The sequence below is a fragment of the Pogona vitticeps genome, chromosome 2 (genome assembly GCF_051106095.1).
Source record: "Pogona vitticeps strain Pit_001003342236 chromosome 2, PviZW2.1, whole genome shotgun sequence".
NCBI classification, from domain to species: Eukaryota; Metazoa; Chordata; class Lepidosauria; order Squamata; family Agamidae; genus Pogona; species Pogona vitticeps.
The window spans coordinates 153,386,127-153,411,636 of NC_135784.1; the positions used below are offsets into that span (position 1 = coordinate 153,386,127).

General features: G+C 42.4%; 1 protein-coding gene and 1 long non-coding RNA gene across 9 annotated transcripts in view; one reads left to right on the plus strand and one right to left on the minus strand.

The window, feature by feature from the left end:
- DIP2B (DIP2 acetate--CoA ligase B (putative)) overlaps positions 1–15,226 on the plus strand; it is a 193,883-nt gene extending 178,657 nt beyond the window's left edge. For all 6 annotated transcript variants that reach the window (XM_072990900.2, XM_072990901.2, XM_072990903.2 and 3 more), the window contains 9 exons: positions 886–1,016; positions 2,162–2,330; positions 5,263–5,433; positions 7,584–7,645; positions 8,030–8,087; positions 9,028–9,102; positions 9,529–9,706; positions 10,026–10,149; positions 11,201–15,226. In XM_072990900.2, coding sequence (XP_072847001.2) covers positions 886–1,016; positions 2,162–2,330; positions 5,263–5,433; positions 7,584–7,645; positions 8,030–8,087; positions 9,028–9,102; positions 9,529–9,706; positions 10,026–10,149; positions 11,201–11,453 — 1,221 coding nt within the window. In that variant the 3' untranslated portion in view covers positions 11,454–15,226. The remainder of the gene's footprint in view (positions 1–885; positions 1,017–2,161; positions 2,331–5,262; positions 5,434–7,583; positions 7,646–8,029; positions 8,088–9,027; positions 9,103–9,528; positions 9,707–10,025; positions 10,150–11,200) is intronic.
- Positions 15,227–15,274: 48 nt separating this feature from the next.
- LOC140704615 (uncharacterized) lies at positions 15,275–24,926 on the minus strand. 3 transcript variants are annotated; one of them, XR_013541107.1, is made up of 6 exons: positions 24,788–24,926; positions 21,385–21,495; positions 20,413–20,626; positions 18,279–18,343; positions 17,491–17,795; positions 15,275–16,032 (listed from the first exon to the last, which is right to left on the minus strand). It is a non-coding gene; the product is annotated as an uncharacterized LOC140704615 (long non-coding RNA). The 3 variants fall into 3 exon arrangements; XR_013541109.1 differs by having other exon boundaries at positions 15,275–16,049; XR_013541108.1 differs by having other exon boundaries at positions 17,138–17,795.
- Positions 24,927–25,510: the final 584 nt, after the last annotated feature.

Here is a 25,510-nt window from a genome sequence, read left to right on the forward strand (position 1 = left end):
ACCACATTAATTCAGTTTTAATTTTTGAAAATAATCATCACTGGATTGGGGAAACTAAGAGCATTGATTTGGAGTACCTCTCTCAGGTAGCTGCAGGTTGATAGGTAGCTTTATTTTGTGAACCATCCAGAGATATTTGTGGGTGATATTGGTCTGCCTCTTGAGCCCTTGAGGATGATAACTCTTTCCTGCTTTTTTTTTTACAAGGGAGTGTGAGGATGAACATGGTGATAGCATGGGGTTTGTGATACTGCTGTGAAGAAAGTAGCATAAATGTCTTCTGTATTGACTTACTCTGAGCATGTGTTCCTGAACCAGTGAAGCAGCTGACCTAGTGCTTTAAATATCAATGTTACAGTGGTACCTCGCTAGACGACGACCCCGCTAAACAACGAATATGCATAATGATGATGTTTTGCGATCGCTATAGCGATTCGCAAAACTGATTTCAATGGCCAATTTTTGCTGGATGTTGATTTGGTCTGTGCTTCGCGGACCGTTTGTTCACAAGACGACGATTCTACAGCTGATCGTTGGCTTCGCAAAATGGCTGCCGTGTGTTTTCCAGACCCCTTCACAGGACAGCCATTTTTACAGCTGATCGGCACTAGCAAAATGGCTTCCCTATGGGCGATCTTCGTTGAACGACGAGGTATTTTCCCCATTGGAATGCATTAAACGGGTTTCAGTGCATTCCAATGGGGAATCGCATTTCGCATGATGATGATTTAGCTAAACAGCAATTTTCACAGAATGAATTATTGTCGTCATGTGGAGCACCACTGTAGCTGCTCCTAGCGGTTGTAATGTGGCATCTCATGGTGATTCTTTTGAGTTCTTCCTCTTTCAATGCCACCTGTCTTTCTCTCTCCCTGCTCCCTTCAGATGTCCCATGCAGCAGTCAGTGCCCTCTGTAGAGCCATAAAACTCCAGTGTGAATTGTACTCCACGCGGCAGATCGCCATCTGTCTAGATCCCTATTGTGGGCTTGGCTTTGCACTTTGGTGCCTTTGCAGGTAAGACCCAAAATGTAATTAGAAGACCAAGTACATTTGCAAAGGGCAGCTTCTTGACTGGTGTAAACCAGAGCACTGGTCCTGGGCTCTTGAAGGGTCTGATTGCAACATCCAGGGGTTGGAACGTTTCTGTGCATGTGACATAAATCTGATTTAAATGAAGCAGAAATCAAAGCTCATTGTCTCTCAATGAGTCTGAAATGTTCACAAGCTAGATATAGAGCATTTCCCTTTTAATTACAACTGGAAATATTTAAGAGTTCTGTTTTTGGACTACAACTCCCAGAAGTCCCCAGGCAATTTGTTCAGTTGCGGATCTGCTTTATAACACTTCTGCTTATAAAGATAACTAGAGGCTTTTGCTTTCTATGAATCTTTGCACAGGGTTGGATGGGGAGACCTTTGGACCTCCAGACTACATCTCCCACCATTCCTTATCATTTGCTATACTGGCTGGGGCCTCTGGGAGTTGAGGTCTGAAACATGTCTTGACATAGGTCTACCCAGTCAAAGTATTCTATGCATATGATATTCTACATGTGAACTCTTTGTGAAACATTATTATAATGTCTGCTAGCAAAAAATATAGTCTCTAGCTGTTCATAAGCGGTTCCAAGCCTGGAACCTGCTTTTGTAACTCTTGAGCTCCAAAAGGGTGTGATTGACCAATGTGCAACATCTGTCCCTTGCCAGCACTGCAACTGATGGAGACCCAGAAAAGTCTAGGCAATACTTGGGTCAGATAAAATGTGGTCAAAGAACCCATGGAGCCATATGCGCTGGTAAATCAAAACATTGGTCTCATAACCAGCCATACATTCTGCTGCAGATTCACACCTCCCAGCAAAGAATGGTGGAGCATCAGGGTCTGTTGTACAGCCCCTTGGCTGGGTGTTGCCTTGTATTATAGCCAGCGTCCCTGGGAACTGCTTCGTTTCAAATGCTGGCAGGGCATGAGTGTGCATAGAAGTGGTTGGCAAGGGGTGGGTCACTGTCAGGAGAGCAGGTTTGTGGATTGCTCTGCTGCTTTGTGCAGCTAGTAAAGTCCAATATGTGGTCAGAAGCCAATTGTAATTTAGTGTATCAGGAAAGCAAGGTGTCCCCAGGAACTGATATGGTGTCTTATCCGTGAATTTTTTTGGCAGTGTGTATTCTGGTCACCAGTCCATCTTAATTCCTCCTATGGAGTTGGAATCCAATCTTTTCCTGTGGCTCTCCACTGTAAGCCAGTATAAAATCCGAGATACTTTCTGTTCCTATTCAGTCATGGACATGTGTACAAAAGGTCTTGGAAATCAGGTTGATGTATTAAAGGTAAGAAGCTTAGGCTTGTTTTGTGTGTATTGGTGTGGGCTGTTTTCCTTTTTTAATAATAATAATAATAATAATAATAATAATAATAATAATAATAATAATAATAATAATAATAATAATAATAATAATGTAACAAAAATGAAAGTATAAACAAATTCTATTTTCTGTTACTTATTGGTTGGAATCCTGTTGGTGTAAGTTACACCATGGATCTCGGGTGATGTCATCAACTGCATCCATTCTGCAGCTATTTCAGGAAATTTAAAGCTTCCCATTCCCTTCTCCAGATAGGCTCTGGGGATCCCTAGGGATCCCTTTTGTTCTAGGAAGCTTTTAGGAGTAGTGGGATGATGTAGGGAATAATGTACTGTAGGACCCTCATATCCATGGGATCAGTATCTGCTGATTCACTTATCCACGGTCTGAAAATTTTTTAAAGAAAAAATCCTAGAAATACGTATTTTTCGCTCCATAAGACGCACCTTTCCATAAGACGCACCAATTTTTTAGGAGAAGAAAACAGGAAAATATAATCTGTTTTCTTCGCTCCATAAGACGCACAGACTTTCCACACCCCTGTTTTGTGGGAAAAAAGTGAGTCTTATGGTGCAAAAAATACAGTATATATTTCTAAAAATGAAGTTACCAGAACTGGCCACTAGAGGGAGGCAGAGATCATAGCGTTTGCTAGAGTACTATATTTCCACAGTGTTATTATCATAACTGGCCTACAGAGGAAGCAAGAGACTATGCTATGTTTAGTGTTCGCTGTTAAAATCATATTTGCTTTAATCCGCATTTTTCTGCATCTGTGGGGGGAGATGGAACTTTATATTCACATATAAAGACAAACCATGATTAGTTCGTTAACTAAGTGACCTTGGGTTCATACGATTCTTTCCCTCCCCACTTTTGCCCTCCACACAAAAAGAGAGGGCTTTTTAAAGCTTTTAGCTGTGGTTTGGAATTCATGTATTTTCCTGTCTCACCTGAATATAGGGATCTATGTTTTGTACAAATTGTAGTTCATTAACAAACCAAACAAGTACAGTTTGAAACCCTAATTTATCAACATTCTGTGATATGGACAGAAAGCAGTCAAAGTAGGAGATTATAGTTTGTTTCAAACCATAACCAGATGTTTTAAGCATTTTCCTTGTGCAGAAGGAAGGCAGGAATGGAAGTCAGGGAAACATGTCATCCCAGATGTCACTGTGGTATAGTCTTGTAATGGTAAATCATGGTTTAGTGCTTGTCTGAATTAGGCTTGTTTACTCAGCCTTGCCTTAGATCAGTGGTGTCGAACTGTGGCCCTCCAGATGTTCTTGGCCTTCAACTCCCAGAAATCCTGGCCAGCAGAGGTGGTGGTGAAGGCTTCTGGGAGTTGAAGTCCAAGAACATCTGGAGGGCCACAGTTCGACACCACTGCCTTAGATCATCTGTTTTTTTCCATCCTGCGGAGAGAGAGTAAGAGAGATGTTTTTCACTAGCTAACCAAAGAAAGGTGGCTACAGGGGACTATTAAATGCAGCACATCAGAAAATACTAAAATTCCAAACTGGAATGTTTTAAAATAGTATAAAGAGCTAAACTAATGGATGCTGTAAAGTAAAGGTAAAGGTTCCCCTTGACAATTTGTCCAGTCGTGTCCAACTCTAGGCAGCAGTGCTGATCTCCGTTCCCAACCCATAGAGCTAGCGTTTGTCCAAAGACAATCCTCCGTGGTCACATGGCCAGCGTGACTAGACACAGAACGCCGTTTACCTTCCCACCGAGGGAAAAATGCATTTTTGCATTTTGCATGCTTTTGAAGGTTGGCGGGAGCTGGGACAAGCGATGGGGGCTCACTCTGTAGCGTGGATTCGATCTTATGACTGCAGGTCTTCTGACCTTGTAGCATAGAGACTTCAGCGGTTTAATCCGCAGCACCACCACATCCCTAATGGATGATGCAGTTTTTGTTTATTTATTTCTAACCTGTCCCCTCTCAAGATCTAAGGCTGGGGTACAATCACATTAAAATCATTTAAAATAATGCAGGTAATTTAAGATAATTTTAAATATTTTTAAATGCTTTAAAAGAAAAATCCAAAGAACAAAAATGTTTTAAAACAGTGCTAACATAGAAAAGATTTCAGCCATCTCAAAGCACTTCAGTCATAGTAGGATCGTTTCAAAAATACAAATGAACATTTCTCACTTCATGCATCACTAGTACCTTGCTGATCTCTTCTCCTAACCATTTAGTAGAAAGTAAGCTTGACGGTATCTTAGTGAATTCATTCCTCTGGTGCATGGTACCATTTGAGACCTTTTAAGGCCATTGGTTTCATTCAATGCAACTAGTGTATCTCTATGAGGCTGGAATAAAGAAATCAGAGGAGTTTGATCTTGACAAGAATACATTGTATGTACTGTAAAAACAAGTACAGGAGTGAGGCTTGCCCTGAACTCTTTGATGCCAGCTGAAGGTTTATCAGTGGAGAGTTGTAAAGGGTGAGTCATTGCATCCCATTGTTAGAAGTTTAGTTTTTGCTGTGTTACTGTGACCAGATCAATATCTTGCCATTTGCACAAACATGCATATTGTTTTTAATGATTACTCAGCAGCCCTGACGGTACAAACTGATCTGACGTTTTGAATGCAGTTATGTGTGTTCAATCCTTCTCCTTCCCCATTTGTCATTAAAGTCGCTGTGCAAAAGTTCTGGATATTGGTCTAAGTATAACACGTGATCTGGGAATGGTGCTCTTTGTACGTTTTGTTCCTAAGTAGAGGTGGTCATGCTAGTGGCTCCATGATGGGGGAGGGCACAGAAGTGGGATAACACGGAGCCCAATTATGTTCCATAGCCTACAACTAATACAGAATGATCCTCCCAAAGGCAAAATGTACAGTTGACTAAGCCCTTTTCTCCCCATGTATTGGCAGGCAAGAGGCATTCACTTGTCAGGTGTCCGGACCTGTGTGGTGGTGGCCGAGGAGCGCCCTCGAGTTGCTCTTACTCAGTCTTTCTCCAAGCTCTTCAAAGACATTGGCCTGTCATCTCGTGCAGTCAGCACTACCTTCGGGTCAAGAGTCAACGTGGCTATATGTTTACAGGTAACTGTGAAAACTTGCTGGGATCCAGAGGCCCTGTACAGCAGAACATTTCTGAACCTGTAGGTGCAAGCCATTTTTCTTTATGAGCCTGGGGCATTTTAAATTCTGACTTGATTCCTCAGTCCCAGAGATGGTTTCTTTACCTAACATCCCTTTTGTCCTGCAAGTGAGAAAACGGTTAGTAGCCACCTCTTTAGTGGGACTGTTCAGGAGACCATCACTGCTCACAGGAACTTCAGAAAGGCTCCATTCAGGGAAGCAGAAACAAACATATTTGACTAATGATAGACAGAAAACACAGTGTTCTGTATTTCCACTGTTTTCAAATGAATGAATGAATTAATGAATGAATACTTTATTACGGTCGAAGACCAGTAAAACCAAATCAGTATAAAATACATACATGTAATTGTAGTTTTGTAAATTGAGGCAGAATTATAGAATTTCCATTAAAACATGATAAAACAACCCCTACCTCAGCCAGAGTTATATTAAAAGTATTATATTATCCGTCTAAAATCACTTACCCAAACATCTGAACATGAATAACCATTGCTGCATGTGAAGGGTCGTTCGGTTGGGCTTCCCTCTTTTTTAATGAAACAACATCAGACACTTTGTCAAATAGTTTGTTGTCATTTATTACTTCACCCAACGGGGTTTTAACCACAACAGGTTTGTTCAAACTAGTCTCTTGTTCGAGCGACGGCTCTCGCAAGGGCAACCAAAAAGCTTTCTTCCATAATGTTTTCCCAAACTCTGGTCCCATGGACCGGCACAAACTTGTCCCTGACCCTCAGTTCCCAAACCATGGTCAGTTGCACTCAGAAGCGGGAGGGTCTCTTCATCTCCCGTCCATCCCCAGGACGGGTCTCCCTCTCTTGTCGGGTCGCCCCAAGGTCCAGGAAGCATCCCGTCTTCCTCAGCTCCTCTAAATGCCATGCCCGGCGAGCCTCTCTTTCTCTAGCAGTAGCTTCTTTCTCTTCCCTGATTTTTCTTCTCACCCCAGTACGATGGTTTTTGGGGCAAGCTTTTCTTCCTCCGACTCTCAGCTTCCCATTTTCCCGTCCATGGGTCCTGCATCCAAATCCACTCCCAACCTCCTGGGATGTTGTCCCGTTCTGCCTTGATCTCTCCCAGCCCCCCTTCTTCCACCACCTCATGAGCCTCTTTCCTTCCCACCAATTCTTCCTTAAAAGGATTAGTTATTTTTAACCCTTTCCATCTCTCTTCCAGCTCTCCGGTGTCCACCACTTTTGACACCCCTTTCCCCTGTAGATTTGCCCCCTCAAAATCATGGGTATCTGAACCTTGATCTCTTTTATGGCTTATGGTAGTCGGTGGACTAGTCTGGGTTTGTTTGGAGGTCTTAATGAGAGACGGCTCTACCAGAAAGACCCGGAACTTCTGGTCTTTCCCTTCACACTGCAGCACAAAATTTGGCCACTTGTCTCGTAATATAAGGGGTATTGTCAGAGAGTAGCATCTGTACATAATCCTCCTCTGATCTCCCGGGAGATTTACAGATAATAGGTAGTAAAAGCTCCATACGTAGATCCCGATAGTACAGAAAAGGAGAACATGACCAACTGATTCAACTTTATCACTATTACAAGGGCAGAGACAATCTGATGTAGGCAAGCCTCGAAATCTCCCCTCCAGAAGCTTAGAAGGTAGTACATTGGGCCTGGCTAGCATAAAAGCCCTCGTGGGTTTAGATGACATAGTGCTAGCTACTGTTTTCAAATGCTAAACACAGCTGGCACATGCTGGAGCCAGAGCATCATCTGGTTCTACCCCACGGACCACCACACTGTCATTCTTCAGTTATGAATGACTTTAGCATTATATAATTAACATAAGTATCATCTCAAAAGTAGCCTTCCAGTTTCTGACAACAGAGAATGATAGCGTTAGCTTGAAAGATTGAAATTCTCTCAGGAGAGCAGATATGGAGATTTTGTTGGACTTGCAGCAGAAATCATTCTCTTGATAGGTTTCTTTGTTCACTGTATGCTGGTTATACCTTTGAGCATCAGGTCATTGAGCTTACATTGTCCCCAAGGCATTGAAATGTCTGTGATTAAAATGTCTTTCGTTAAAAACAAGCAGTGTACACATTAAAAAAATAATTTCCTTAACATTCTTAGGGAACCTCAGGGCCTGATCCTACCACAGTGTATGTGGATCTGAAATCCTTACGACATGACAGGTATTGTTGATCTTGTTGTTCCTTCTACTGTTATCTTCATTGCCATAATCCTCATAATTTCCATGATAAAAAAAGTCCTACTGTCAGGCCCTTAACACAGATTTCCTCAATTTGTCAAACTATCTGGTTAAATTAATTTTAATTGATAACTTTTTAGAGTTCTGTCCTAGACATAGAGTGATCTCAGTCAGCTGGGAAAGTACAACCTTTTCTGAAAAGGAGTAGTAGAGAAAAGTTATGTCTTCATAATTGGGCACATTTAAAAATTGTTCATTTTAAAGTTGTCTAGAATACTGGAGTGGTGCTTGTCATTATGTTATAATAATTGCCCTAAAAGTACTTTTGCATTTTGCTGATTTTTAAAATACACATTTATTTCTCTAGAGTACGGTTGGTTGAAAGAGGTGCTCCCCAGAGTCTGCTGCTTTCTGAGTCAGGAAAGGTAATGTCTCAGCTACTTGTAAGTTATCTTACTATACAACCAAGTGCCTTTGAGTCCTGAAGAACTGTCTTCATGTAAAATAGAGCCATAGAATTAATTCAGTGTGTAATAGAAAACTGCAGGAAACTGCTCTGTGTACAACCTGTGTTACAATTTTAAAAGGTTGTTTCACACTTTCGCTGTATTGAGTGCAACAATGCATTGGTCGAAATCCTGTTGGAGATGGCTTATGCTGGCCTATAAATTCAGTTCTGTATAAACAGTCACGGGAAATTGCTGCTAATCAGTTAGTGAACCTTGTGGCACAGTAGCTAAATTGCAGTACTGCCGTCAAGACTCTGTTCATGACCTGAGTTCAATCCTGACGGGCTCAGGTAGTCACCCCGAGGTTGACTCAGACTTCCATCTTTCCAAGGAGTACTCAGCTCCCAGTGGGTAGACAAGATGCAGGCTGCATAAAAAGGCGACAGGTACCCCGTGTCAGAGATGAATGATCCTCATTATCCTGATAGAGGCTATGCTTCGAGGAATTAGTATATTATACTAATGTGCAAACACAGAAATTACTGAGCTGAACTAAACCCAACCAACCCATGCTCAAAGTTGGAAAAGCTCTCTGTTTAGAAAATACCCTATTAACTGCACTGCATTTAGCGGCACAGATGTTGCATCATACCCAAAGATGCTGGAAAGGCAGACTTTTAAAACTTGGATGCAATGTTCCCTCTAAGTTGTGTGGCTATGCAGGGGTGCATCAGGGGCACATATCCACAGCCAGTGTTTCTGCCCCATTGGTTTTGCATGCACGGAGGGTGGAACCCTGCCCAATGGGGCTGAAAATTAAAGCGAATGTTGTTTGGGGTCATTAATATCTGCTCACAGTCCTCTGCAATCTAATGCAGGTTTAACCTCCCCTCCCCTTTTTTTTAAACCCTCTTAGATATTACCTGGGGTCAAAGTGATCATTGTTAATCCTGAGACCAAAGGACCAGTTGGGGATTCTCATCTTGGTGAGGTGCGTGCTGCTCTTGCTCTTTGTGGCGTATCAGGTCTGTCTCAGTCCTGCGTGGCTCCCCTTTGTTCCAAAATAGGACATTGCTGATGTGTGTAGCAATGTTAAGGGCACTTGTTTGTTCAACATGTTGAATGTGTGTATGGGTGTCTTTTGAATCTTAAATCAGTATAGGAGGTGCTTTACAAAAATCAATCTGTTCTGAATAAAACTGCCTTCTGTGGCTATGCCTTATGCCTGTTATTTGGCAAATTATATTCAAACATCTGTTTTACAGACTAATATATAGTCTGTAATATATAGTCTATTTTTTTTTTATTCCCTTCGGCTTATTTTAGTACAACACATCATTTTCTTTGCCAGCCTTTGTTTGATCCCATTTAAAAATTGCTTTGTAAGTCCTGGGTCTTGTGTTTGTCCCTTTCCTAGATTTGGGTGAACAGCCCCCACACAGCCAGTGGTTACTACACAATTTATGATAATGAAACCCTCCAAGCAGATCATTTCAACACCCGTCTGAGCTTTGGCGATGCCGCCCAAACTCTCTGGGCACGAACAGGTTACCTTGGCTTTGTACGCCGGACTGAGCTCACAGCAGCCAGTGGAGGTAGGACAAAACATTGTTTTTTTTTCCCCACAAGAACAGGGTCATCTGGGGAAAGGATGCTTGCCAGTAACTTCTCCTGTACTAGGACGAAGGTATATTTTCTTCATACCCAAGGTCATGAAAAATAATTTGAAAATAAATTTTTGATTGCTTTCTTGTCCATTGGAATGTAGGAGGAAATTATTTTAAAAAGATAAGGAGCCTCATTTTGTTCCATTGAGAATGATTGAACTTCTAGAATGAGGACATTTCTGTTTTGCTCTCCATAGCATTTACCCTACCTATCTTTATGAATACTTGTATGTGTTTTTCCTTTTAGAACGCCATGATGCACTGTATGTCGTAGGGGCCCTGGATGAGACTCTTGAATTGCGGGGATTACGTTACCATCCAATTGACATAGAAACCTCTGTTTCCCGGACACACAGGAGCATTGCTGAATGGTATGATGTTGCTGGACATATTTGATCTACCTTGGAACAGTGGTGCATCATTGCTGAGCTATGCTGCAGTAGTACCAGAGCCTGAAAGGAACTGGTGACTTCACTGTAATAGATTACTTTGGGGGGGGGGAAGGGTGTAAGGATGTTTCTTTTCTTAATAATGTCAAAACGTATGGCATCATCCTCTCTGTGTAATGGGTGATTTTTATTTGGTTCACTCATTACTTGTTGGGCAAAAATAATTTTGGGATAAAGTCTGAAATTTTAGGCAACTAACTGTTCTTGACGTAGTTTTTTTTTTTTTAATAAGATAAACAATGTAATAATTATTGTAACAAGTCATGAAAATCAGTAACCTGAAGTGAGCGATAGTAATGTTTCTTGTTTAAATACAAGCTTTGAGCAGTACAGAATAGAAAGACTGACTGTACTTGCATGATCACTGGAATATGGGCCCTTTCCATACGCTATGCAGCAACAAACCTAGGTTCACTAATAAGTGCACACTAAGCAGAGCAGTTGTCAGTAGCCAGTCTCATACACTGTAATATGAGTTTTCTGTTTCCTGTCTGTTGCATTTATACTTGAAGTATACAGTTAAACATCTTAGGTATATATGTTTTTTAAAATATCCAATAATGAAGTACTCCTTCCAGATTGTCATTGTAAAATGATACGTATTGCATACCTCCAACTTGGATTTTAGGCTTTGGAAAGAAAATAAATACTGTATAACATTCATGATGTATTAACATTGGGATTAAGAAGTGACCATATATGGGGCATAAATACCATTTCAGTGAAATAGTCTTGGAGGCTCATAGGGCTTGAAAGCAAGAAAATAATTCCAAGATTCAGTTGCCAGAAAAGTATGACACATTGCGAAGGTATACCATTTGGGTGAGGATGCATTCATCACAGCATATTTTCAGGTTGGGAGAGACTTTCAGATATTGGCATAATCCAAAGAGTTAGGCGCACTCTATATCTGTAGACTATATCCCTTCAAAGGCATGCAGTTTATGTTTTTTTTTTTTTTACTTTTTCCTAGTGCTGTATTCACATGGACCAACTTACTTGTCGTAGTCGTGGAGCTCTGCGGGTGTGAACAGGAGGCCCTCGATTTAGTTCCTCTGGTGACCAACGTTGTCCTTGAAGAACATTATTTAATTGTGGGCGTTGTGGTGGTAGTTGACCCTGGGGTGATTCCCATCAATTCCAGAGGCGAGAAGCAACGCATGCACCTCCGTGACAGCTTCTTGGCTGACCAGCTGGATCCCATTTATGTAGCATACAATATGTAACTTTGGGAGTGAGGCTCTCACTAGAGTTTACAAACCTTGCAAGGACCAGTGTGGAGAAAACAAACAAAAAATAGAAGCTGGTTGACAATTATTTGTGAGTGTTGTGAAGCTGGACCAAGCTCTCTTGCTTGCCCTGCTTTCCACAGTGGGTTGACAGCACGTTGGACTGATCAAAAGGCAAAAGATGGCAGACAGTTAAGGATTAACTGCACTGCAGGATCTTAGCTTTATGGTCAAGGAAAGCTGGCCTGTGTGATGAAAATGATGGATTACTAAAGCCTTTATTGTAGTGTTAACTTTTTCATCTGTTGTATATATTTGTACTTTTTCTAATACTGTTTTAGGATTCTGTGAGGGGCAGGTTTATTGAAAGCAGTTGGTAAGAACAAGGTTACATGAGTCCTACTTCTTCCCTCTATAAACAGTGTGCTTTATAACTGTAAGTTAGCCTAATTCTGTAGTATTCTGTTAATATGGAATCACAATGATTACTTAAATTGTGCCATGACCAAATCAAATAATCCACTGAACTGAAGAATTACTTATTCATATAGATATTTCTTGAACTTAAAAAAGGATTTGCCTATATTTTAAATATGTAAATATTAATATGCATAATTCATTTATTTAGAAAATAGGCTCAAATAGCAACAACATATGAGGTAGCTGTCATTTAAGGATTTTAACTAAGCCCTTAAAATAAATTGTGTGTGTTAGGTAAATAATGCAAGAAATGCAGATGGGTTGTCTTTTTTTTTTTTTTTTACTGTTTTGTTGCTGGCCAGACTATGCCATAGCATGTTTCTTAAAAAAAAAAAACCAGATATTTGAAAGGCACATTTTTTAAAGGCTGATGTTCATAAGCTTTAAAAGCGTTTGAAAGCAAGAACAAAATTATACAGCTCTGGAATGTTTAATATAGCCTCTGCTTGCTCTTGTCATGAAATGGTGTATAGGCAGGTCACCCGTCAACCGGAACCACTCAAGTTATGGTCACTATTAAGATTCATTTCTTCATTTTCTTTGTTGTCCCCAGTAACAGATACTGGAGCAGCTTTCTTTTAAACTGGAAAAAATTCCCTGCCACTCCCCTCACACACTTGCTGCTTTCTGGATGGGACTTGGTACTGCAGGCTTTGGCAGAAGGTCTTCAAAGCAGGGGCAGTGCAATTCTGTTGAAAGACCTGGGAAATACCTCTCCATGTATTGCAATTATCCCATTCAAAATGACTGACTGGTTTCCAGCTTTTGAAGAACTGATGACAATTGATGCCTTAAAGTGCGCTGGGACAACCACTGTCGAGGAATGATTTGCCACTCTCCCTGCCTCCACTGAACTGGGAGGAGTAGCAAAATGTTCACATTTTAGTTAGATTTTCACTGATTTTTTTTTTGTTACACCCTTAGATTAGTCTCCAACACGTCCCTTTGCATTGTTTGTTCAAAGAACACTGAAAGCAGATGCCAGAAATGGCAGCAACCTTTCTCGGGCCATTTGTGGTCTATTGTGTAAATAGTTAGAATATTTTAATAATATCTGTTTACCCACCCTTTAACAAAGTTAATGTTTTTAGACATTTTTAAATGAGATATAAATATAAACTAAATGCTCAACTACAGCAGCTATATTAATTGCGACGCTGGCAACTATCCTTTAAAACAAATTCCAAATGTATACTTGAAAATGCTTCTGTACAAACTTTCAAAGTTTTTTTTAACAGTGTGACATGTCAATATTTAGACAGAGCTTTTAAACATATTAACAAACTATTTACAGTTATCTTCTTTGGTCTTACCTACGGTGATGGAATATATCCTGAGACAAAGAACAGTGGAAAAACTAGAACAGGATGGAGGGACTTCCATTGCTTTGAACTGTTGCAATATTAGCAGCTGTTTCTTAGCAGAGACAGTTTGAATATTTTGCATTATCAGTATTTCCACAGTGTGGTGCTGCTATATAAATGAAAAGCCCTCCATCCTGATGTAGTTTACACATGTCATTTGCAATGGTTTGGGAAAGAAACACACACAAAGAGGTTGCTGGCATACAACATGTGGACTGCATAGTACAGATGGGCTTCTGCATATTAATGTCCTGTGTGCTCCAGCCCTTATTTATTAAACTGCAATGTTGGCTTATGATGACATTACAATTTTTATAACAAACCACTTTCTTAATGTCCTTCCACTGATCAGAACCATAGCACATTCCTCTGCCTGCAACTGTGGTGTTTACTACACCAATGTGATGTTTCCCCAACTCCACACCCCTTTATGCTATAAATTCCCTGCAGATGTAGTACAGTAGAAATTGTATGTGAGTACAGAGAAACTTGTTAAAGTTACATTTTAGAATCTCTGCTTTGGGATACTTTTAAGTTGTATTCCGAACATGGGGGAAAAGAAATGCTACCAGTCTCCACATATTTTTTCTTTGATTTTATGGTTAGGCATTTATATATATATTTTCCAGTTATTGTGTGACTTTTATACAGAGCATTATCCTCCTCAGATTCTCTTAATTAATACTCCAGGGATTTCAGTTCTACTTTTTAAAGATCCGGGACCTCTTTAGCGCTGCACGGTTGTTTGCCTTCAGGTAACTTATACTAAATGGCTGAGATTCCAAAGGAGTGACTGTGCAATAAGTGTTATCTTTGTCTGAGCTCTGACACTGATTTGCTCTGTGTGGCTTTGGGTGTGTTGTTTCATGTTGTCCATCAGCACATGAGATGTTGCAGCTTATACATGAATTCAGTAAATGATGCAGTTCTCTGCAGGTTATGATTGTTGAACGACCAGGAGCTAGCTTGCCTTGCCTTTCCCCACATAACCATCTAATGGTGGTGGCAAAAGGTTGTTGTTGTCTTTAAATGAATTTACACCAACATTGCCAGCCCAATTTTTGAGACTGCCATGTTTGCACAAATTGTGGGATCCAGTGAGCCTCTTTTCTTTTGTGAATTGAAAGGTTTTCTTTTCGTGCAAGGACCTAAAATCCAGTGAAAATACCAGCAGAACAAGGGGATGTTTTGCTGATCTCATGCTCTGTGCCCCCTAATCATCCACAGTTGCTTTTCAGAAGACTGCAGGAAGGAGTAATCAGCAAACAGACTTTCTCCCCATTTTCTCTAGCGCAGGAGCGGAGAACCTGTGGCCCTCCAGAAGTTGCTGTACTCCTATTATCCCTAGCTAGTGCAGAAAGATATTGGGGGGTGGGGGTGGGTGAGGGGAAATGCAGCAAATTCTGAAGAGCCGTAGATTTCTCATCCCAATCTAGTAGTGTCCTGTGGGTACTCTGAATTCAAGATAGTAGATTTTTGACAATGTCCCTTGTTATGAAGCAGTTTGAAACAAGTCATTTAACCATCTTTCTTATCTGTCTTCAATAGAATTTCTGATCTTGTTAATTGTGCTAGTGTGATTACTACAGAACTTCTATTCATTTATACTGCTTTTCAGATTTTGGTTGACTGTGTAGTCAAGAAGGATGAATGATGCTTAACTGTGCTGGAAAAATGGTTGCAAACCAACAATATTCATCATCTTTATCCCTGAAGGCATTTTTTCGTTCTGTTGATGTCAATAAGTTTACTATTGTCAAATTCAAATTACAGCAATGTAATTATGTATAAACATTTTTTTATTTATTTGAAATTAGGTTTTAGATATACTTTTTAAAAAAAATTTAACATCTGGCTGGACAGTGTTCCATTAACGCATTGATTGTGTCTCCTTTGTCTTGTGTTAATAAATAATGATGCCTGACAGTTTTTATTACTATCATTAAGTATTTACCCCACTCTTCTTTCAAGAACTGCAGAGTGATGTAGATTATTTTATTAATTTTGCACTTTTTATGTTCTATACAAAGCTGGCGAACAATAACATATCAAAGTACTCCAAGGTAACAGTATTTTAAAAAATCTAAATCAGAGTTACAGCAGACCAAAACCAGAGATTCAAAAATTGAGATGATAACCAAGAGTTCACTGGAGTGGGCATAGATCATCCAAATTAAAGGCCTAACTGTACAAAGTGGTCTTCATTAGCTTCTTGGAAGCTAAAAGGGAAAACAGTCCTCTTGGAAGGAGGAGCTTCCAAAGTCAGAACACAGCAATCCAGAAAGTCCTGTCCTATGTAGCCACAGACTACGCTGTACTTAACATCTCGGCAGGTACTTGATCCTGATTGTTGCCAGTTCCAGTTCAACAATCTTAACAACTGTACAATGCTGGTATGTTGTTCTCTTATACAAATTGAAATAATTTGTTCATGAGGATGGTCCAAAATATTTAAGAGGGTTGTCTTTTGGTGTACCTAGATCATCATACCAAGCCTGATGCGTTGTGATAAAAAAAGTTTGGTACATAGATTCCATATGACTATTAGAAGCTTCTTAAGATCTTTGACTATTTTACTGTGTGCTCAGCATAGCAAGACCCATGCAGGAAAACATTTCATCCTGAATGTCAACCACTTAAAGCAAGAATATTTCAGAAGTCTACAGTTGAGATCAGCTTAGGAAGGTGGATTCTGCAGATAACTATGTTTATGTTTCAGTTCTTCTAGGATCCTGTAGAGGGAAGAGGTCTACAAATATATATTGATCACAGCCAGTCTATCTCCATTCACCATAAATCCCTGCCCCCCCAGGCTTTCCCCAATCCCCAGTCTTCAGGCAGGTGTCACCTACTTGAGAATGAAGATTTTTTTCTCAGTTTTGCTGAGGTGTGGAAAAGATAAGAATGAACAGTACAGGATATTTTCATTCTTCTCCAATTCACAGTACAACTGGGAGGAGGGGATATATATGGACAGGTAGCCTTATCAGGGCAACTGTCCACACCCCTGTGGTGAGTGGAACTGTGGAAACTCTAATAGACTGTGGGGTCTTCCATATGATGATGGATTTCCATTTCCATTCCCCAAGCCAGCCCTAGCCAATGAAGAGAGGTCATGGGAGCAGAATTATTTCAACATATGAAGAGATACATATTCTTTAACCCCACTTTATACTGTTCTGTAAATGCATGGGATACTGCAGTTATTAGAATTCACAACACAATTCTCAACAGACCTAGCTAAATGACCTGTTTGGGCCAAGGGACTGACCAATACATTGTGTCTTGGGATTGCCTATGTATATTTAGTTCTGAACATTTCCAGTTCAGAACTAAATATACATACCCTCTTCAAGACAGGAATGTTTGCTGCTGTCTCATGCGTTAGAAGTTCACTGCAAGCCATTGTTCCATCAGATCAAAGGCAAAGCTTTCAACACCACACAATTTCATCTTTATTGATTATTTATGTCCCAAGTCCTAAGATTTACTACAACAGCAAATTAAAACATAGAATGGAGTGGGGCAACTGCATCCCAAAAGCATGATGTTATCAAAAACATTGCAGACTAATAGATTATTGTTAAGACAATTGCATGAATTTGTGAGGAAAATAGGGTGGAAAAATGATTTCCCTTTTCCCAGTGATAATTTCATGCAATCTGTTGGTTTAAGCTTGTAGACTGCCAACTAAGCAAAGGAACTTGGAGATTTCTGCTACTACTGAATTTCTTATCAGCAAGAAGCAGCACTCACATATTCCCCCAAGACTTTTTAGGCCTATCCACAGAAACATCTAATGCTTCAGCAATTTATGAATCTTTTAGGATAACATACCTTATGTATTTTGGCTAATCAAAATGTCAGCTAAGGGCATGGTCCTTAACGATTGCAGTTTTCCAACATTTTGGGGGTTAGGTGAGCAGGAAATGCACTGGAAACCAAGCCCGATGAGGGAAGAGTGAAAGAACTGGTCATGTTTAGCCTTGAGAAAAGAAAACTGATGGGAGATATGATAGTACTCTTCATATACTTGAAAAGGTGTCATATAGATGAGGGACATGAAATGTTACTCATTCCAGAGTGTGACACTTAAAAATGGGTTCAAGTTAGTGGATAAGATTTCAACTGAATATCAGGAAGAAAAAAATCCTTAATGATTAGAACAGTATGATAATGGAACTACTTACCTCTGGAAGTAGTGAGCCCTCCAACACTAGAGGCATTCAAGGAAAAAATTAGACAACTATCTGTCAGATTCTGGATTCCTGCACCGAGCAGGAGAGTGGACTCAAAATGGCTTTATAGGCTCCCTTCAACTCTATGATTCTTCGTAGTGGTCTCTGTGAATGCACACAAATGGGTTATCCTGCGCCTGCGCAGGAACGTCGGGAAGATTCTAGAGTTTAAGAAAAAAGAGTCAATTAGCTCCCCCCTGTGGGGTATATAAGCCCCGCCTCCTCCATCTTCCTTTCAGTTCCTTTTTCCGCCGTTCCTGTAGGATGTAGGAAGAGCAGAGCTATCGACTGTTAAGTACTTAGCTAGTTAGCTACCTTTTTTGTCTTGTTTTATTATTTACTTTATCTTACTTTAACGGTTATTCGACAGAACTTGCTGATTTTAAGTTACTTCTTTTGTTCTGTCGCATTTCCCCCCCCCCCGACCAACGATTCCCCCTTTTTTCTTTTGTTTATGGCCCCTCCGGGCTTCAAGTAGTGTGTCGTCTGCTCTCAAAAAATCCCTTTATCAGATGGACACGATGCTTGTTTTGTCTTGGAGAATAGCATCAAGATCAGTCTTGCCTTGCTTGCAAAGGTTTTTCAAAGCAAGCAATTAAGCTGAGGCGCCAAAGACTTCGAGCTTTCCTTTACGAAAAGACTCTGTCTCCGAACATGGAAAGCGCCTCCCTCACAGCACTGTCCCCTTCGCGTGCTGAGGTTTCTAAGCAGGACTCTTCGGCTGATCAACCGCTGCTTACCGTCTCTGGGCAGGTTAAGGCTAAGGACGCTTCCAAACCGCCAAAAGCCAAACCGCCTTCATGCCCTGCAAAAAAAGAAGGCTGCTGATAAGCCCACGAGAGCGAAGAAACCGGCTAAGTTGCCTGTTGTACCACCTCCCGCTCCTTTGATATTGCTCGAGGATTCTTCGAGGGAAGCAATTGGACTCTCTGATGCAGAGGAGCACATTCCTTTAGCCCAGACAGCTCAGGAACATATGTGCATGCTACCAAACTTGGGCAGATTTGAGGCTGAGCCAGACGCCAGCCGGGCCATTGCCCATTCAAGCCCTCGATACTCAGGGTGGGCTGATACAGAGTCTCCATCTGAACAGAAGTCTGATCATGAAACTCATAGGAAGCGTACCGTGAAGCGCAAAAATATCACTCCGTACCAGCCTCGGGATGGAGGCGATGGGTACCGTCCGCAAGGACTACCACAGTTTGGCCACTCTTTTTATGTTCCGTTCCAACCGTGTCCGTACCAGCCGGAGCCTCAGGCACAAGTACCATACCGTGGCTTCCTCTATCTCGTGTCAGCCACACGCTCAACAGGAATTTTCTACGCCTCAAGCACCATCTTGCAAGGGGCAATTTCCTACGGTACCTACAGCACTTCCCAAGTGTGCTAAGTACAGTGGTGGACACCCTTTGGTTCGAGCCACGATGCTCTACTCCGGTCCTGATGCCCACGATACCGTGCCCTTCTCCCAGTCCACCCAATTGGATGTGGAAATGGCACCAGAAGACACAGTACCGAGACGCTCTCCTTCAATCGCCTCGCAGTCATCTAATCCATCTACAATTTCCACCGACTCTGACGCCCCTGACACTCCTGCCCAAGGCTCGTCATCTCAGCCTTCGTCAGAGGACTTTTCATCTTATGCACAGCTTATTATGCGGATGGCGGAAACCCTACAGCTTGATGCACAAATCCCTCAACAAGAACGGGACCTTGTCTTCCATGATATGGAACAGACAAAACCTCTCCTCCTAGCCTCAGTCTCATTCCTGCTTTGTTTGAGCTGGTAAAATCTTCTTGGGACAAACCTCCTACATTGGAATAGGTGCCACAGAGCACCACTATAAAACTCATGGTTCAGACTCTGACTTTCTGGCCAAGCATCCTTCACCAAATTCTATTGTGGTCGAAACTACTCAGTATAAATCATGTACCAGTTATACCTGTTGACAAAGACGGAAAGAAATCGGACACCTTTGGTAAGAAGCTGTATTCATTTGCCGCAATGTTGATTAAAATTGCTAACTACCAGGCCGCCATGGGCACCTATCAGAAGCACCTGTGGGACAGGATAGTTCCAGTACTGCAATCACTACCTGACCCCATGAAAGCAGAAGCCCTTAATGTTTATGAAGAGGCTAACACCCTTACCAGGCAACAGCGATTTGCTGCAATACACACAGCTGACATTGCTTCTAAATCTATGCTCACTGCCATTGCTGTTAGATGCCACGCTTGGCTTAGAACAGCCAATATCCTTGAAGAGACCAAAACCAAGATGCTGCGCGACTGTTCAACTTTAAAACTGATGAGACTATGGACAATATCCATAAGATGAGAAAGACAGCGAAATCTTACATACCATACCAGCTGTATAGGTACCAAAAGTTTGCCTACAAAAAACCACAGTACCAATCGTCTACTCAGTACCAGCCCTCTTGGTACAGTAAGCAACAGCAGGACCACACTTACCAAGTTCAGCAGCCTCATACGCCGCTCTTCAAGCAACAGCGCTTTCGTAGCCCTAAGCAGTCCTTTTGCAAGACTCAGCATAGGGGTAAGCAATTCTCATGAATCTATCTCCTATACAAGATTATCTCCATTCTTACAAGAATGGAAAAACATCACTACTGATAAGTGGGCCCTTATATCATGCAACATGGATATAGGATAGAATTTTTCTGTATCCCTCCACCAAATTCAATCAGGCCTACTCCCTTTTCCAAGCAGCTGCATTTGGAAATCTCATCCCTGTTATCTAAAAAGGCCATAATCCAAATTCCATCTGACAGTACTGATGGATTTTTCTCACATTACTTTGCAGTCCCCAAGACTCAACCGGTACAGATTTCACAAGAAATTCCGTATGCTCACCCTTGACTCCATTCTTCCCCTCTTGTCTCAGGGAAACTGGTTCGTCACCATCAATCTGCAGGACGCATATTTTCATATCTCCATCCACCCGTCTCATCAAAAATTTCTCCGGGTCCGGTTCCACCACGATACCTTCCAATTCACTGCCTTGCCATTCGGGCTTTCAACAGCCCCCAGGACATTCACAAAATGCATGGCACCAGTCGTCGCGTACCTAAGGACCCAAAGAATAAAAATCTTTCCTTACATCGACGACTGGCTTCTGGTAGCCCGATCCTATCATGCGCTCTTGGCCATGAGAGTCACCCTGTCCACTCTAAAGAAATTAGGACTAAAGATCAATGCAAAAAAATCCAATCTCATACCTTCTCAAGTAGTCTCCTACATAGGAGCAACCCTGGACTCTGTTCGCACAAAAGCCTTTCTTCCACAACAGCGAATTCGAAAGATCAAAAAAGCCATGAGCAAGCTCAGACTGTGCGCTGTACTTACAGCACACTACATCCAGCACATTCTAGGATTGATGACATCCATCACCGTGGTGGTACTGTATGCCAGACTCGAACGCAGACCCCTACAGTCTTAGTTCATCACTCAGTTCGATCCTATGACTAGCAATCCAAGAGGTTGAGAATCCCCCTTCTCGTAGTGCGGCATCTCACCTTGTGGTCCAGATCCAGCAACCTGTCATGGGGAAGACCGTTCCACTCCCCTTACCTGTCCATACAGGTTGTCACCGACGCCAGTCCCTCAGGTTGGGGTGCGCACTGCTAGAACCTCCATGCCCACGGTCTTTGGACCCCAACCCAGACGGTCTTTCTAGACATTTGCAAACGATGGGGACAGCCCACCTTGGATCTTTTTGCGTCCCATCTCAACATCAAGTGTGCCCGATACTGTTCCAGAGCGGGCATGGATGGCGCCGCCCTGGGAGACGCCTTCCTCATAGCATGGTCAGGAGAACTAACGTACCTGTTCCCTCCAATTCTGCTGCTTCTCAGAACTGTGACCAGGATAATGTGATACGGTACAGATCCAATCCTCATCGCCCCTTGGTGGCCGAGGCAACCGTGATTCGCTCACCTATCAGAAATAGCACAAGAAGTTTATCATCTAACTTAGATACCGTCCCTCCTGTCACAGGACAACGGGGCTCTCCTCCATCCCGATGTTCGGTCCCTTCGCCTGACGGCGTGGAGGATAACCCTCACTTCCATGAGGTGCTAGACCATGCACGAAAGCCCTCTACTGCGCGCTTATACGAGGGCAAATGGAAAGCATTTACCAATTTTGCCCACTCTAAAGGCATGACCACAGTACCAGCTTCTCTACGTACGGTACTTACCTTTTTGCTGCATCTCTTCAATATAGGACTTGCTCACTCCACGCTTAAAGTTTACATTTCAGCGTTCATACTCTGTGAGGCTTTTTTCCAACCCTATACTTAAAAGATTTTTAAAAGGTCCCCAAAACATACGACCACCCTCCCAAACCATTGCACCCCAATGGTCCCTTCCGCTGGTCCTAGAGGCCATTACTAAACCTCAATTCGAACTAATGGCTACGTGCTCTGAAAAACTTCTTTCCTTGAAAATGGCATTCCTAGTAGCCATTACTTCAGCCAGATGAGCAAGCAAGATTGCTGCCCTAAGGTTGGACCCTCCATACCTACAAATGCACCCAGGTAAAGTTACCTTATACATGGACATTTCCTTCCTCCCAAAAGTGGTGTCAGAATTCCATATCATTCAGCCCATTGTGTTTCCAACCTTTTTCCCATCTCCAACCACACTGCTGGAGCGCAAACTTCATTCTCTCGATGTTAGAAGAGCCCTTGCCTTCTACCTACACCGCACCAAGTCCATCCGACGCTCTCCCCGTCTCTTTTTATGTTACCATGGACCACGCAAAGGTGCTCCTGCTTCTTCTCAATCAGTATCACGGTGGATTGTTCAGCTTATTCACCTTGCTTACCAGCTAGCCAAGAAACCTCTTCCAGAGGGCTTAAAGGCACATTCCACCAGAGCAGTTTCCACCTCGACAGCCCTACTCAAAGGTGTCCAAGTGCAGAACATTTGCAAAGCAGCCACCTGGGCTACCCCTCTGACGTTTGCCAGACATTACTGACTGGATGTCAGAGCCAAAAATGATGCGGCGTTTGGACGGGCGATACTGTCATCTATGATACCATGACGGCCCTCCTGCCAGTGAGTAAAGCTTGCTATTCACCCATTTGTGTGCATTCACAGAGACCACTACGAAGAAAGTTAGGTTACTTACCTGTAACTTTGGTTCTTCTAGGGCAGTGGTGTCAAACTGTGGCCCTCCAGATGTTCTTGGACTTCAACTCCCAGAAATCCTGGCCAGCAGAGGTGGTGCTGAAGGCTTCTGGGAGCTGTAGGCTAAGAACATCTGGAGGGCCACAGTTTGACACCACTGTTCTAGGGGTACTCTGTGAATTCACACATCCCTCCCTTCCTCCCCTCTAGCCGTCACGGTACCATTCTATGATACCATGCTTATCTAACTTATGGTAACGGCGGATTAGGGAACTGAAAGGAAGATGGAGGAGGCGGGGCTTATATACCCCGCGGGGGGGAGAGCTAATTGACTCTTTTTTCTTAGCTCTAGAATCTTCCGGACATTCCTGCGCAGGCGCAGGATAACCCATTTGTGTGAATTCACAGAGTACCACTAGAAGAACCAAAGTTACAGGTAAGTAACCTAACTTTCTATCTTTATGAAAATAACTAATAAAAACATTCTAATAAAATTTAATGTGAAAATATTTCATGAATTATCCACTCAATGCTTCAATTTGGAAAAAAACATTTCAAAGTTCTAAAGTCAGTAAGGAAGGTGTGTTTTACACTTAAAAAAACATTCCTTTAAGACCTTTCAGGTAGTATTTGAAAACTACAGTATTGAATTCACTTATTATTCCATCTCATGAATAAAATGTGGAAACTCTTTTTCAACGCTTGCATTTCCATATATAAATGGGATAATAGGGCATACCTGACATTAATTTTTCATACACTTTTGCATATTGTTAGATACACATCAGGAAAGATGTATCCCAAAGCCGTATTAATGACATCTACTGCCAGGTAAGATGTGTGGAATTTGCCAAATGCACTGAGTTTTCTATTCTAACATTGCTTACTGTGGAAGAACAGGGACACTGAGGGATACAGGAGTAACATTATTGTCTGCAGTCATAGAAGAGGGAGCTTGAAGGATATTTTGTATCAGTATTCTTGCCACATCTGATGTTACTATGTACAGTGGACCCTCGACTTACGGAATTAATCCGTATCGGAGCGGTGGCCGCAGGTCGAAAATTCCGTAAGTCGAGGGTCCATTTCCCATAGGAATGCATTGAAAACCATTTAATCCATTTGAGTCAAAGGAAAAAAAATCTTGGGCTTCCAAAGCTGCACCCGGTGCCCTGTGGGGACAGGAGGCAGAGGGCAGCAGGTGCAGCTTTGGAAGCCCAGGAAGCCGAAAGCCGCTCTGCACCCACTGCCAGCTTTCGGGGCTCAGAAAGCTGCGCCCACTGTCCTCTTATCTCCTGTCCCCTGTGCCCTCTGCCTGAGGCAGAGGGCACCGGGGAGAGGAGAGAAGAGGGCAGCAGGTGCAGCTTTCTAAGCCCTGAAAGCTGCTCTACCTGGTAGCCACTCCGCGCCCGCTTTCGGGGCGTAGAAAGCTGCAGCCGCTGCCCTCTTGTCTTCTGTCTCCTGTCCCAGGTGCCCTGTGCCTCAGGCAGAAGGCACAAGGGACAGGAAACAAGAGGGAAGTGGGTGCAGCTTTCTAAGCCCTGAAAGCGGGCGCAGAGCGGCTTTTGGCTTGCAAAGCTGGCAGCGGGCACAGAAAGGGGGAAAGGGTTGGAAATTCAAAGCAGCCTCTGCTGCCCTCTTGTCTCCTGTCCCCGGTGCCCTCTGCCTCCTGTCCACAGGAGGCAGAGGGCACCGGGGACCTACAAGAGGGCAGCAGGGGCAGCTTTGAATTTCCTGCCCTTTCCCAGGTCGAAGCTCCGGCCGCAAGTCGAACTAAAATTTTGCGGCCGGAGCTTTTCATACCTCAAAATTTCCGTAAGTAGGGACCTTCATAAGTCAAGGGTCCACTGCATATGGGAACAGTACTGTGCATTCTTGCATTGATCATTCTCACACCAGCTTAGGAAGAGTTGTAGCATAATTTTTAGAGGGTTGTAGTCAAAGAACATATGGGACCCCTAATTTGGGAGCCACTGTATTAAGGAATTATTGATTAGACCCAGAGCTGCAAAGGGAAGCCACTCCCAACCGCCCTCATCACATTTCTTTTTTTAAAAAATCAACCATCTCCCATGTGGTGTTGCCATTATCCGCACCTTAGTCGTTGGCTTTTCCTTTTCTCCGTTTCTTTTTATTGAAGAACCTGAATTGTGAGAGTTGGCACACAGGGTTTTGTTGCTTGTTTGTTTTTAAGTTTCAAGACATTCACCACGATCTTGTCATGTCAAAATGCTTCTTCCCTGAAGTAAAACTGTATCTCCCTGCGTTTATGCTTGAACTATATCCCTATCCTGGCCATTCTGAGTTTGTTATATAAATAAAAAGCTGTACAGTTTTTTAAAAATCATCCGCAGTCACTAAATCTAGTCCAGGTCTCCACTGTGTAGGTGATTACCTGGACGTTGAAAGGAATTTGGAAAAGTTACACTTTATACAGTACTCAATTCCCACAATCCCAATCTCCCGATTCTAAATATGGACAGAATTGGAATTCAGTTTAACTTGGATAGGATAGGAACCCAGTCCTAAGCACATTTTCTCATTTCTGTCGGACTTTCTTCTGCGTGAACAAACAGAGGACGAGGCTCCTCCTTATCATCAGCACTTAACCTGTAACGATTTTCAAAAAGGATGCCTCTGTTAGTCTGTTATTTCTGACGAAGGAGGGTCTAGTAATGCAGTTGTCCGTTGTTAAGATTCCACGGGATCTTACTTTCACTCTCCACCGAGACTTCCATTCACTTTTTGCCACCACCGAACGCATCCACTACTCTGCCGCTCTGCCACCGGAAAGCGTGCTGCTCTATGGTTCCGCGTGC